Source organism: Cibotium barometz, chromosome 7 (assembly GCF_041138505.1).
Source record: "Cibotium barometz isolate CiBa-2024 chromosome 7, ASM4113850v1, whole genome shotgun sequence".
Lineage (NCBI taxonomy): Eukaryota > Viridiplantae > Streptophyta > Polypodiopsida > Cyatheales > Cibotiaceae > Cibotium > Cibotium barometz.
The window spans coordinates 30,501,491-30,516,522 of NC_141052.1; the positions used below are offsets into that span (position 1 = coordinate 30,501,491).

The following is a 15,032-nucleotide window of genomic DNA, read 5'->3' on the forward strand; positions in this document are numbered from 1 at the left end:
AATTGCAAGTAAAGTCAATGACAGCGGAAGTCTTTGCGATGGAAGTCCTTAGAGTGATGAGATCTTTGATTTGTCGCATTTCTTTGCGACAAAAGTCTTCAAGGGGATGAAGGGAACCCTAGGAAAGCTTCCCCTATGGTTCAACTTGAGAAAGGAAATTCCTATGTTGAGCAGCAACACACGAGCAGGCACCGCGAGCTGCCCGAACCCCGAAACGCTCTCCTCCGCCCCGTATCCTTCCTCCGCCTCTACTCCTCTGCCTTCGCTTCCTTTCTCCATCGCTGCGCCCCTCCTTCCTCCTTCGCTGCGCCCCTCCGCCTCTCTTCCTGCGTAGCCCCCATCCTCCTCCACCTCCCCTCCTTGCCTCTGCCCGTCCTAATTCACCTCTTCCTTCCCCTCTGTTCGCCCCTACCCCTTCCCGCCCTTCTTCGCCCTCTTGTTGATCATTTCGCCTCCCCTCCTCTAAACGCCTCCCCTCCTTCCTCCGCCTCTCCCCTCTGCGCAGCCCTGTTGTGCTGTCCTTTCCCCGCCCCTCTTCGCCTTTGTGTCCAGCCATCTCCCCCTTGCTTCCCTTTCGTTTTTGCTTTTCCCTTTTCAACCCTCCTTTCCTTTCCTCCGCCTCACCGCATTCCTCTTCCCCTTGGTTCGGATTGCTCCTCACACAGGTTCAAGTCGGCCTTTTTCTTCGATTAGCATCATGGCTAATCATTCTCCCTCGGCCGGATCAACCATTGTATTTTCCAAAGCCGAGCTCACGGTCCTCTACGCCGAAATCGAGAAAGACTCCAAAACGACCCTCATTGCCAAAATCTTTGGTTCTCACCCGTCCCGTCTCCAGGCTCGGGATGGGGTCCTAGTGGCGACTCTGCCCTCCGACCTCGCTCTACACTTTCGAGATGTCAGGTTGCTTCGAAGAGGTTTCTTCCAAGTGGAATTTAATTCTGAGGACGCAGCCTCAAAGGTTTTGAAGGGCAGCCCTTTGCCATTGGGCCCGAGGAAGATATTCTTTCTTCTCTACTCCAGCTATTTTGACCCTATTGAGGAAGACCCGAACCATTTCCCGATTACTCTCAGATTCCCAGGTCTTCCTCGTGCATATTAGCCTATGTTAGAGGCCATCGGGTCTGCTTTTGGGCTCTGCCTTTGGGCTTGTTCTTCAAGTGCCCCCCCTTCACGCCTTGCCGACATCTTCTGCCCACGTGGTCACTGCCTCGGCGGATGCTGTCCCCAGGGTCATGGTTCTTGCCCGTAACATTGAGCTCTTTGAGGACTATGTTTTGCTTCCGGGCTCTTGTGGCCCTTTCAAGCAACGTATGGAGATTGCAGGTAAACCCGATCAGTGCTGGGTTTGTCACCAACAGGGTCGCTTTGCTCGAGATTGTCCTCGGGCTCGAGGTCGCAGGAGGTCTCGTAAGCGTGTCTCTCAGGCGCCACCTCCCTTGGTTCCTTCCCGTCCTTCAGTCCGCCAGGTGTGGCGAGCTGTCTCTTACGCTCGCCCCCCTGGTTCAATGGATGGGAAGGCTTCCTCAGATCATGTACAGATAGATGATGTTTTTGGTCAGACGGATGTGTCAGCTGATGCATCTTTGCAGAGAGATGATATCTCAGATCAGGATGACTTTGTGGAGTCCTCTCTACTTGGAGGGGGCGATATGCAGGATGTTCAGCACAGTGGGGATCTTGTATTGCAAGATTTTCTGCATGATGCCATTGCCCTTGATGCCCCGCAGGGCGAACAAGTTTCTTGTACATATGCAGGCACGGTGCAGGGCCCCGGACAAGGGCATGTCAGTGGACTTTGCCCGTGGATTTTCCCGTCCTCCAGCATTATGAGAGGCGTCCTCAGCCTGCCCATCGTCTTCTTAGATCGGGGGTCAAACCCTCTTCTCTTCCATGAGAATCGTCTCATGGAATGTTCAGGGCCTTGGAGGGCTTCCCACCCATGGTAGGAAACGCCTTCTGAAGGACCAGCTTCACTCTGCTGTTACAAGAGGGTCTATGGATGTGCTTTTGTTGAGAGCATCTTTGCATGTCTGGACAGGTTTGATGTGGACGATTGGTCCTTGGACAAAGGAGGCACCATCGCTATAATGCCTCGCACCACCAAATCCGATCATTGCCCCGTCGTTTTGTGTCTGAGGGAGCCTGGGGCTTGCTCAGCCTCTCCCCGTATCCGTATCCCTGACTCTCTTTATCTAGATGCTGACATTTCCCTTGAGATCAGAGAGATATGGAGATCTTGTGACGGTCCTGCATTGTTCCTTGAGGCTTCACATGCTTGTTTATATGCTTTCCGGACAGCCTTGGAGGCCTTTTGTTTGGCAGCAAGAGCTTCTATCAATTGGCATAAGTGAGTTGGTTTTTGGATTAGTTGCAGATTGGGGTACAGATGTTGGTTTTACTTGGATCGAGAGAGTATGCTCTCCCAGATACCTTGGTTGTCAGGTGGGCGATAACATCCCCCCTGCACAACAGTTTGCTCCAATGCTCTTAAGCATTAAAAGCAAACTTCATCACTAGAGTAGGAGGAAGCTCGACTTGGCCTCTAGAGCTTTGGTGGTTAACCAAAATTTGCTAGCCACGACTTGGTTTATCGCTTCGTGCTGGATTTTTCATAAGGGCTGCATTGGCCAGCTTCAGCGCCTTATTCGGAACTTTCTTTGGTCAGGGCTTGATGGAAATGCACACACCAAGGCTAGAGTTGCTTGGGAAACCATTATAAGGCCTAAGCAGGAAGGGGGATTGAATATCATTGACCCTGAGGTGCAATGTAAGGCTTTGCTGTGTGAGCTGGTTGTTAGGGGCTTTCTTCCAGGCACTGAGCCGTGGAAGGACTTTCTCATGGAGCAGATCACGAAGTGTGTCCCTGTTCGTGGAGGTGACTGGACTCTCAACTCACGCTTTATTTTTTCGGATGCAGTTCACCGCTCCCCTTCATCCCCCCTGGTTAGATCCCTCCTACGAGCCTAGGACTGCCTGAGGAGTTTTTTGGTACACATCCCCCCGCGTTCAACGGAGAAAGTTAACCAGCAGCCCATTCTGTGGAATGATTTGATCTTAGATGTGCATGGTAGGCCTCTTGGGGCAGCTATGCATACTCTTTCGGCTGGCTGGGAGACCCTTTGCCCCACAGTGTTGGCTTGGAAGAGATTTCAGAGCCTCACCGAGGTGCAAAGATTGGATCTCACGCAGCATTTGAGAGGCTCTAGTCAGAGGATTGCACAGATTGATGCAGCCATTCCCAACCACTGGATTACTGGATCTTTTTTGGAAGACCGTCATCATTCTTGGTTTGGGGTTTTTTCTGGGACAGGTGTTTCTCTTCAAGTTATGGGTCTCCCCTTGCCTAGGGAGGATGATGTACCGGTCCTTTTTTCTGTACAGGATGGATGGCAGTTGGACAGATGTGACATGCAGGACCTTATTGAGGGCCCCCAGATTCGTCCAGTCAAAGTTGTTCGCAGGTTAGGGAAGCACGTGTTTGTTGACCCCCCCCAGGGATGATCACAGAGAGTGTTAGCCTTTGGTTGTATGTGGCTGCCCTATCAGACATTTGCATTGGGACCCAGTGAGTGGGTGTGGAAGGATGCTTGTAACCCCTTGAAAAGCATGCCTTTTTTCAGTTATACGGTGCGGAATGCCAGACATCTTATCTTGGGACACATTCAGAGTGTCCCTACTCTTAGACCCCATTGGGAATCTTACGGCATTTCGTATGACATTCAGAGGGTTTTTTGGCGGAGATTGTGGCATTCTTATAGGAAGCCACAGATTTCCTCCTTTATCTGGATTTCTCTTCATGGTGGTCTAGCCACCAATCAGTGGAGGTCTCTTACTGGTGCTCGCCCAGCATGCCCTACATGTGCAGGAGTTTCGGAGTCAGTTTACCATTGTTTATGGGAATGCAAGGAATCACAGAGGGTTTGGTCTGCAATTGCACACCTCTTTGGTAGGATTAAGAGGGATGCTATCATTTCTTTTGGTTCTATCATTTGGTTGACACAGTCTACGCCTCAGCTGAGATTCGAGGGGACTGACAGGAGCTTGGCCATTATGGTTAGGCAAGGAGTTGCTCGGCAGTGTTGTCTTCAGGATTTGCCACTTTCACACTTTGTCCCTCCGGCACAGAGGTTAGACAGCTCTTGGGAGATTATTGCTTGCATCTCAGCCTGGAATATCTGGAAGGCTAGATGCACCGAGGCCATTGAGGGTACTCCCGTTCTTGTTTCTCAGTGTCGTTGCAGGATTTGGAGTGATATTATTCACACCATCATGGCTACCTGGGCCAGAATCCAGGGATCTTCGAGGGCTGCGGAGAGGAAGCGCGGCCAGTTTATGAGAGAGTGGGACATTGGTATCTTTTTCACGTCCTCTCACTCGGGACCCTATTGGCAGCACAGGGCTCCTGATTGGTTGAGATCTCCACCTTGGTTGGTGTGAAATCTCCATTTTGCAAAATTTTTTCACCATTTTGCAAAATTTTTTCATACTTAATAGAAGTCTCCTTTCTGGGAAAAAAAAATAGGGTTTTCAGTAAAAAGACCAGAATTACAGCAATAAAGAGAGCTATTTTACTGAATTTCAGTCATTGAGAGTGTGTAGGGGAGTGATAGCACCCGGAAACACTCTTGGAATCTTGGGAAACACCTTAGCAAGCTTGGATATGGAGTTGGAAAGAAGAAAGTGCAGAAAATACAGCTCATGAAGGAGGCACCTACCTCAAGAAAGAGGAGGAGTGAGGTGGTGAGTTGTCCACTTTGGGTGGCAGGCAGGTGCTTTGTGGAGCAAGCTAGAGAGGACACATGGCTGGTTACTCCCATTGTACAAAGGGGATAAGGTCTGGGCGGTGGACATTGGATTTTGTCCACCTCGGAACATCAGTGTGGGCTAGTCATAATTTATATGAGTTTTGGTCGCCCAAAACTTAATGAAGTGTGTACACACTCACTTGTAAATTGGTGTTAACTCCTAAGGCTAGGTTTATGACCAATACTTACCACCTGTCACATGCCACATAACCATGTCAGCAGACAGTTTCACACGCACGGTTCACGGGCGGGTGTCCCCTTACCCGGAACTACACATTGGTCAAGCAAGCATGAAAACAGCATGCAATTTCAATTGCAAGCAAGCACATAAAGATGCTATGCAATGCAGCATTGGTATGAGCAATCCTCGTTCATGAGACTATACCAAAATAGACGTGCTCCATGCAAGTACACGAGGTACGAGACCCAATGGCAAGGATCATTCCACCTATTAGAGTAGAAGGTAGTCACTACTATATTCAAACGGGTTGTTGTTTCGGGATAATAGAGTCTGTGTGCCGAATGTGCTAAGGTTAGGGAGAAATTTCTTATGTCACAATGCTCCTACAAGTAGTCATCTGGAGATTCAACGGACTTGTGTTTTTATGATCATCCTCAGTCCGATGGGCAGACGGAGAGGGTGGGATGAGGTTCTAGAGGTAATGCTTTGTGCATACAGCTCCAGGCGACCATTTTATTGGGAGCGGTACATCCCTATGGTCGACTTTGCCTATGGTACTACTAATCATATGGTTCTAGCTTCTAGCAATAGCTAGAATATGTTTGGTAGGAGTTGGGTTAAAACCCAGATTCCCTGAGACTTTGATAGCTTGAAGGAGTCACATCTATGGTGCCTGATAGTTAGGGGTCTTGCTGAGGGAGGTTTTTTATATCCCCTAGGTACGAGGATTTACCAGATCCTGAAAAGGATGGATATGATGTTGTAGTAGATATTTGTCTCGGTGATTTCAAGTTTCCAATTCCAGGAGGAATTGGAGGATAAAAAGATAGTTTATGTTCTTCAAGGACCAAAAAAGGTTTTTTTTTTGTCTTGCTCCCATGGTCATATGTTGGAGGAAAAGGAGCTTTGGTTGAGTTGGTTCCTTGTGATACGTGGCTATGTGGATTTGATAGACAGGTAAAAGTTTCCTCTTCATGTCGCTACTATCTTCCTTGGTGCATCATCCATTGGAAATGGTCAAATTCATCTTCAACTCTTTCCAACCTCCTGCCAAAGCTGTATGCACGAACAAACTCTTCCATGCATCCTTCTCCATCCTCCATTCCTCTGGTGGTTGCATCCTCTTGTTTTTAGAGGTTTTGTATCTGAATCTGGTTTCAGATACAATTGATAGAGGTAGCTGGATTCTTCTTCATTTATTTCCAAGAGTGGAAATGTCTTAAGTGGGGAGAAATGTTATGTACTTGGCACTAACCCTTGGGGTCAGGGACTAATCCAGCATGGTTAGGGAAGCCCTGGGATTAGGAAAAGTAGGTGGACTCACGTGGCTAGGGTTCAGATTTAATAAATCCAAGGTTATTGGCTATTTATGACTGGATTGTTATAGCAAAAATAAGCACTATATAAGTGAGTCTTGACTCTTGGGTTGTTATTAATTGATTGTGGTTTGGACCTCGACCAAGAGGCTTATTCCTACCATGGACATGGCGGACCACGGCAGCAAGTAGTCTTGCCAAGGTCCCCTGTGGGCAAGCACTGGTGGTATGGGATGCCAGAGCTGACTAGCATGGAATCATAGGAGTGGAACCTTAGCCCCTAGCTCGGGGGAGGTTTGCGGACACGAACCTACGATTGGGTGTTGAGCTTGCATCCACCTCTTTTATTTGGTTTCTCTAATCTTGTTTATGCCTGTGTATTAGGTGATCCTTGGGAGGAGTCCCTCACAAAAAGTGATAGTGAAGACAACTGAATTGGCAAAACAGTAAGTTGAGCAACTTTTCAAGTTGTATGGACTACCTTTTGATACAGTCAATGATAGGTTTTCCAGACATTTCTAGCAGCTAGTTTTCTAGTATGAGTTCCTGTGATCATCCTTAGTTTGATGGGCAAACATAGAGTGTTAATCAAGTTTTGGAGGATATGCTTCAAGCATACCTCTCCAAGAGACCATCAAATTGGGAGAAGTATGTCCAGATGGTCGAGTTTGCCTATAATAGCGCTAAACACAGAGCTATTGGATATAATCTGTTAATGCTGATATACAGACAGCAACCTAGATCCCCAGTAACAGTTGGACTTAAGGGTATTCAAATTGATGGGGCTAGAGATTTCTTCGCAGATATCAGGAAATGCTAGTCAATGCATGCTAGTCAATGTTAGAGATTTCTTAGCAGATATCAGGAAATGCTGGTCAGTGCATGGTTTTATACTGATAGGCAGCGTTCACCAGGGAGTTTTACCGAGGGAATGCTAGTTTATTTGAGAGTGCTCAAGAGTTCAGAGATGCTACATATGGAGAAGGTTGGGAAGTTATCCCCTAGGTACTGTGGACCATACAAGATATTCATGAGGTTGTTTATAGACTAGAGTTGCCTTCAAATGTGAAAGTTCATCCAATCTTTCATGTCAATCAACTAAAAGAGCTGTTGGAAGCTCAAGATAACCTTGTTACAACTTACCACCCCTTAGAAACTTGTCAAGGTTGAGGACTTGTCCTATGTTCCACATGAACCTGGGAGGGTGATAGATTTCAGGGAAAGACAACTTAGGTACAAGTTGATCCGTAAATATAAGGTCACGTGAAACGATAGGGCATAGGAGGACTCAACTTGGGACTCAGCAACTAGTTTGAGTAAGCGTTTCCCTAATTTCATTTAAGAGTAAATGTTTGAAGAGGGAAAGTATGTTATGTACCTCGACACTAATCTACGGAGTAGGGACCTAATCCAGCAAGGTTAGGGGAAGCCAAGATTAAGGATTAGTAGCCAGATACTTGGCTAGGGTTCCTAGATTGATAAAACGAGCTTAATGCCCATTTATAGCAAGTTAGTTATTTATGGCATAGTTATCATTAATGGTATAAGAGAAAGCTTGGTTATTATGAGAGACACTTGTGCGGATGCACAACTAAACTTGGACCCACAGAGCAGACATGCTCATGCCACACACATGGTAAGTACGTAGGTTGGCGTGTTGAAGGCTTTCGAGCACAGGCTTCGGTGGTGTGGGATGCAGGAGTTAGACACGGACCTATGGGATTGTGCAAGAAGCCCTAGCCTTGGCTCAAGGTAGATGGATTCCGACGGTTGGGAGGTGAGCTAACCTGCTACCTCATGATTTGGTTTAGGACTAACCTTGTTTTCATATGTGTGTAGGAAAGATTTTGGGAAGGACTTCACAGTTAGGTAAAGAATCTCTCTATTCTACGTAAAGAATCTCTCTATTCTTCTTCTATCTACTTCTCTTGTTGTTGATTATGCAAGTAAAATAAGGCTTTCTTAATCAATTAATTAGCTTAATCATGCTTAGCTTCTGCAGTCATGTCACACTCTAAGGGATGCAAGGTTCATATCCCAATAGATTGACAGCCAAGCTCACAATCAGGCTGGTTATAGACAAGGGTGCATCTGTCAGAGAGGAGGGAGGGGGTAGGGGGGGGGGATGGTTGCTTGGATTTGTGTAACCAGCCTAAGCTTAAAATTTAGGTGCTCAAACCCAGCATCCCAAAAGCCATATTTGTAAAAAGCACACATTCAAAGCTCTGTAACCACAACTCCATGCATCCAAATGGTTGTCAATTAATTAAGGAATCTCAAAATAATCTAGAGCTCAAGTAAATGTACTGACAACGGGACAAGTACATAAAACATACCCAAAGAGGTTTGATTTTGCTAACAGGGTATGTATTCTCTCCAAAGTCCCGAGTTCGAGCCACCAAGTCATCTAGAGAACCATCTATCCCTTTTTTCGGATCCACCCTCAGAATAGTTGCCACCCCACAAACTCCGCCATATTTTGCAAGATTTTCGATGTTATTATCAAATTTTGCAATATCTTCTACAGTTATACCAAACTTTCTTCCTGGTGGGATCACAACCTCAGGGTGCACAATAGCAGGTGCAAATTTCGGATGATGCTGTATGTTCGGATTTGAGGGTATACTCCCTACAACACATAATAAGCACAAATCAAATCAATCGGAAAGACATGTAAACTGCATGGGGTTTGTTAAACATCATTTAAGTCAAAGCTTAGAAGTTGCAATTTAGAAGGGGATGGGCAGAAGCGGGAAACTGGTGTGTGTGTGAGATGGATGTGGGTGTGGGGGTGTGGGGGAAGAAAAGAGGGGCAGGGAAAGGGGCGGGGGGGGGGGGGGGGGGGGTTGGGGGTGGGGGGCAGGGGATGGCGTCCTTCAAGTCATACCATGAGACAAAACATCAACAGAGTGATCATCTTGATGTTGTGTGACCCCAGCCTTGTTTGGTGGTGAAGCTCCATGACTTACTGCTGCAGCCCGACTCCTTAAGGAGTCCTGCACAAAAAATTCTTGGAGATAATAATGGCATACCCACCAACTTCATTTACTTGTGTTCACTCTCAAATGACACGTTAACCAGCTATGAAGTTAAAGGGAAAAACTTGCAATTATATTTTAGCTTTCTTTTAAAAATGCTTACCGCGGAATCATGGTCAAAAAGCATTTTTCCTACATCTGTTGTGATATTCTTTTTCTTCCAGAGTTCATCAGTAACAAAAAATTCCAAACCAACTGTTCTAAGACTACTTTCTGCCATATGTAGCAAAAGAGTGATTAGCATTACAACAAAATGCATCAAACTGGATAATCAAATTAAGGAACATCCCAAGGCCTCTAAGACTAGCCAAACAAAAGGCCAAATTGCCTATGAGACCAAAGGGTACAATGTGTATACAGCATAGTTCTCAAAACCTAGCATTGGCAAGGTCCCAATCCTGTTCTCACGTTTGTGTCTGGAAGAAAATGTTGCCAACCCCGTTGAGACGTATGTATCCCAACTTGCCAGCCAACCTTTTCCAACCCCATTGACAGTAACACTGGAAGCATTGGTTGGAAAGGCTGCATTATCAAGCTTGCATTTGTGAAAATAATGTCCTACCCAGTTGTCAATGAAAAGCTCATGAGCACCATCCCAAGTGTAGCTTAGTCATTGCCATTGTGATGCACCTTCAAATAATTTTTTCTCGTGTTGTAATCTTGCACAAAATCCTACTTATGCTTGTAAGCCTATCTATGGAATACAAGTAACCCTATGACATGGCGTTGGTACCTGTTTCCGTTTTCATTTTTTGCCATTTTCAAAACACTTTGGGGGTTGCCGTTTACATTCTATTGGGAAACTTTGATAACTATGGTATAAAGGCAGCTAAAATCTCATCTTTTGAGGTCCTGGTTAAGAGAACCCTCCATGTGTCCAGATAACATATCCAGGGTCCCCATCTCCTACAAAGACGGCAGAGTATCTCATCTTTCAAGCGCCTAGCGGTGAACCCTCCATGTGTCCACAAAACATAACCACTATTTACCCAAGATCGCTCCGTAGTCAGTGCCTCATCTCAGCTCTCTGGGTAGTGGATGCAGTCAACCTGCAGGATGTTGCAAGTCTCCAAGATGCCTCAAGGTAAGTCCCCTAAGGGCCGCTTGGTCGTCACTTGATCTGGATCCTGATCTTCTAGAATCCTCCCAACTGGAGAGAAACAATTATGAGCAATTCACTCACTTATATAGGCTTGGAGTCCAATAATTATAAGCCTCACCTCGTTCATAAAGCCAGCCTGGTTATATCCTTTAGGCACATATGACAAAGCAAAATATAATCACTCCCTAAACTAGCCTGCTGCCCTCCAGAATGGCTGTCTCTACATGTCTCACAAGCCCACATTGGGATGCCACGAGGGGTAAAAAAGGCTGGCTGTGAAGAATAATCCAGAAGCGCAACCTTCACTTATTTGTTTTCTATTGTCTCCTAAAACTTGGGTGGACATTGCACCCCCACAAGGTCCATGAGATGCCATTGTATGCAGCCACTTGTCACCAGTTTCTTTTTTTTTTAAGAGTTTGTTCCTATGTCTACCTTGCATGCACCCAGGTCCCATACATGCACAAGTCCTCCATCCACACCCTTACAGCAGACTTTATGGATTACATATTTCAAAGACAACTCTAAGCATCGAGTTGATTCCTTTTTATTTTAATAAGAAAAGAGAGTTCTATTAAGGAATATAAAATCATACAAAGGGAGATCTCAAACCAAAAGGTAGAGAGATCTCAACCAATCAGGGGCACTATGCTGCCATAAAAGCCCTGTAGGAGTGGAGGAGAAGAAAATACCATGATTCCACTCTCATAAAACTGTTGTGTTTTTGTTTATTCAAGAGAGACTTCTATTAAGTAAGAAAAAGGCATACAACAATCACGGATATAAGCCAGAATAGAATAGAATCACCACAGTATGTAAGGTGATTTCAACCACTGAGGAGCATCATGATGCCGTGAGAGACCTCTGGGACTAGAGGAAAAGAAAATGCAATGGTCCCATTCCCACATAAATATAACGCGCTTTGCCTGCACGGAACGAGAGGACCCCTGAATATGAGCCCAAGAGAGTATGGATGATATCACCCCATATAGTACTAATGCACTAAGACCCAAAGATCTGGACACCCTCAATAGCCTCCCTGCATCTAGCTCTCCAAAGTTCCGCGCACCCCTGAATATGAGCCCAAGAGAGTATGGAAGATATCACCCCATATAGTACTAATGCACTGAGACCCAAAGATCTGGACACCCTCATTAGCCTCCCTGCATCTAGCTCTCCAAATCTGCCATGTTGTAATACTGGCAACAATCTCCCAATTGGCAATGCTCTGTCTAGGAGGTGTATAATTAGAGTGAGGGATATCCTGCAATAAACCATGCTCGGAAATACCTCTACGAATGAAAACAACAGTCTGTACGACTGCCCTCGTAAAAAAGCTGCGGACTGGACTGGGATAGCCAAGCAACTGCCCCCCAAGTCACATGCATGGCGCAACCACTCAATTTGTGTCATGTGCACAGTGTGTATCTACTGTGTGCTACACGCACACAAGACTAGCTTCGAGGCTTGGGGAATCTTGGAGTTAGGCAGGCTGATTGGCGAGCTGGTAGACTAACGGGCGGGCACCCAAGTATGGACGGGCGAGCGCCCAAGTGTGGACGACCGGTGACCAGCCAAGAGCCTATAAAAAGGTGGCCAAGGTTAGTCAATAGTTCAGAGTCTTGCGTGTCTTTGTGAGAGCTCTATGGTCAGGAGCCTGGATCTAGTGCAAACGTGCACCTGCTTTCTGCAGCCAAGGCCGGCAGCAGTCTCGAGGCCAGCGAGGGTAGCTTCATGGTGGTATGGACGTCACGAGGTAGAGATTGGTCGGTACGTCCAACTAGTTAGCTCAGCTCATGGCTCGGTGGGGACAGCCAAGACTTGTAGGTTTTGCCCACGGCTGTCAAGGTTGGGAGGTGAGTCACGCCTGCACCCCCTTCACGTTGCTTGGCTTTGTTTTGCAGGTTTCGAGTCTTGTATCAAGAGCATTCTACGAGGTGATCCTTTGGGGATTTGACAATGGTATCAAAGCAAGCCTCGAGAACGAGCAAGTCGGTAGGTAGAGAGAAAGAGGCCAAAGAAAAGGTATGAATTCGAGAAGACTGCTGTTTTTCCGTGCACACTGCTGTTTTTTCAGATTTCAGCATGTTATTTTTGCATCGTTGGAACCCGCTGTAGGGGATTTTGGTCTTGTAAAGGGTTTTATTGTTAAACAATAAGAAGAGTGGTTGGCAAGGACTAAAACATAAGATGTCGGCTGTGTAAACAGCATAAGAAAGAGAGAGAGGAGGCGAAGAGTTGAAGGCTGTGTGAATAGCATGACAAAGAGAGAGATGAGGCGATTGCAGAACCAAAAGAAATGATAGTATCCCTCTTAATCCTACCAAAGAGGTGTGCAATCACAGACCAAACCCTCTGTGCTTCCCTGCATTCCCATAAACAATGGTAAACTGACTCCGAAACTCCTGCACATGTAGGGCATGCTGGGCAAGCACCAATAAGAGGCCTCCACTGATTGGTGGCCGGACCACCATGAAGAGAAACCCAGATAAAGAAGGAAATTTGTGCCTTCCTATAAGAATGCCACAATCTCCGCCAGAATATCCTCTGAATATCAGTCGAAATGCCATAAGATTCCCAATGGGGTCTAAGAGTAGGGACACTCTGATTGTGTCCCAAGATAAGATGTCTGGCATTCCGCACCGTATAAGTGAAAAAAGGCATGCTTTTCAAACAGTTACAAGCCTCCTTCCACTCCCACTCACCAAGTCCCAATGCAAATGTCTGATAGGGCAACCACCATAGAACCAAAGGCTAACACTCTCTATGATCATCCTTTGTGGGGGGGGGGGTCAACAAAGACGTGCTTCCCTAACCTGCCAACAACTCTGACTAGACAAATCTGGGGGCCCTCAAAAAGGTCCTCCACGTCACATCTCTCCAGCTGCCATCCATCCTGTACAAAAAAAAAGCCCGGTTCATCATCCTCCCTAGGCAAGGGGAGACCCATAACCTCGAGAGGAACCCCTGTCCCAAAAAAAACCCCATAATGCTTATAACATACGAGCCATGAATGGCCATGTTATAACCATTAAAAGCAAACTTCATCACTGAAGTAGGAGGAAGCTCAACTTGGCCTCTAGAGCTTTGGTGGTTAACCAAAATTTGCTAGCCACGACTTGGTTTATCGCTTCGTGCTAGATTTTTCATAAGGGCTTACAAGAACGCTCACCACCTGTCCACTCAGGGGCCTTTTCGATAGTTCCTAGCTCATAGTGACAGCTTCGTTGCCTTATTCCAAACTTTCTTTGGTCATGGCTTGATGGAAATGCACACACCAGGGCTAGAGTTGTTTGGGAAACCATTATCAGGCCTAAGCAGGAAGGGGGATTGAATATCATTGACCCTGAGATGCAATGTAGGTCTTTGCTGTGTAAGCTGGTTGTTAGGGGCTTTCTTCCAGGCATTGAGCCGTGGAAGGACTTTCTCATGCAGCAGACCACGAAGTGTGTCCCTGTTCGTGGAGGTGACTGGACTCTCAGCTCACACTTTATTTTTTCGGATGCAGTTCACCGCTCCCCTTCATCCCCCCTAGTTAGGTCCCTCCTATGAGCCTGGGACTGCCTGAGGAGTTTTTTGGTACGCATCCCCCCGCGTTCAGCTGAGGAAGTTAACCGGCAGCCCGTTCTGTGGAATGATTTGATCTTAGATGTGCATGGTAGGCCACTTGGGGCAGCTATGCATATTCTTTGGGCTGGCTGGGAGACCCTTTGCCCCACAGTGTTAGCTTGGAAGAGATTTTAGAGCCTCACTGAGGTATAGAGATTGGATCTCACATAGCATTTGAGAGGCTCTAGTCGGAGGATTGCACACATTCATGCAGCCATTCCCAACCACTGGATTACTGGATCTTTTTTGGAAGACCGTCATCATTCTTGGTTTGCGGTTTTTTCTGGGACAGGTGTTCCTCTTCAGGTTATGGGTCTCCCCTTGCCTAGGAAGGATGATGTACCGGTCTTTTTTTCTGTACAGAATGGATGGCCATTGGAGAGATGTGACATGCAGGACCTTATTGAGGGCCCCCAGATTCGTCCAGTCAAAGTTGTTGGCAGGTTAGGGAAGCACGTCTTTGTTGACCCCCGCCCCCCCCCCCCCCCCCCCCTCCCGCGGGATGTTCATAGAGAGTGTTAGCCTTTGGTTCTATGGTGGCTGCCCTATAAGACATTTGCATTGGGACCCCGGTGAGTGGGTGTGGAAGGATGCTTGTAACCCCTTGAAAAGCATGCCTTTTTTCAGTTATACGGTGCGGAATGCCAGACATCTTATCTTGGGACACATTCAGACTAACCCTACTCTTAGACCCCATTGGGAATCTTACGGCATTTCGACTGACATTCAGAGGGTTTTTTGGCGGAGATTGTGGCATTCTTATAGGAAGCCACAGATTTCCTCCTTTATCTGGATTTCTCTTCATGGTGGTCTGGCCACCAATCAGTGGAGGTCTCTTACTGGTGCTTGCCCAGCATGCCCTACATGTGCAGGAGTTTCGGAGTCAGTTTACCATTGTTTATGGGAATGCAGGGAAGCACAGAGGGTTTGGTCTGCGATTGCACACTTTTTTGGTAGGATTAAGAGGGATGCTATCAT

The 15,032-nt window shown here is 46.7% G+C and overlaps 1 protein-coding gene across 5 annotated transcripts in view; it reads right to left on the reverse strand.

Moving 5' to 3' along the window:
• Positions 1–15,032, reverse strand: part of LOC147636880 (calcium-transporting ATPase 8, plasma membrane-type-like) — a 339,374-nt gene that overhangs the window by 307,416 nt on the left and 16,926 nt on the right. For all 5 annotated transcript variants that reach the window (XR_015266282.1, XR_015266281.1, XM_086800460.1 and 2 more), the window contains exons 2-4: positions 9,447–9,556; positions 9,193–9,301; positions 8,642–8,934 (exon numbers count right to left, since the gene is read on the reverse strand). Coding sequence is in view for 3 of the 5 variants with exons in the window: in XM_086800460.1 (XP_086656586.1) it covers positions 8,642–8,934; positions 9,193–9,301; positions 9,447–9,470 (426 nt within the window). In the remaining 2 variants the exon portion in view is untranslated. The remainder of the gene's footprint in view (positions 1–8,641; positions 8,935–9,192; positions 9,302–9,446; positions 9,557–15,032) is intronic.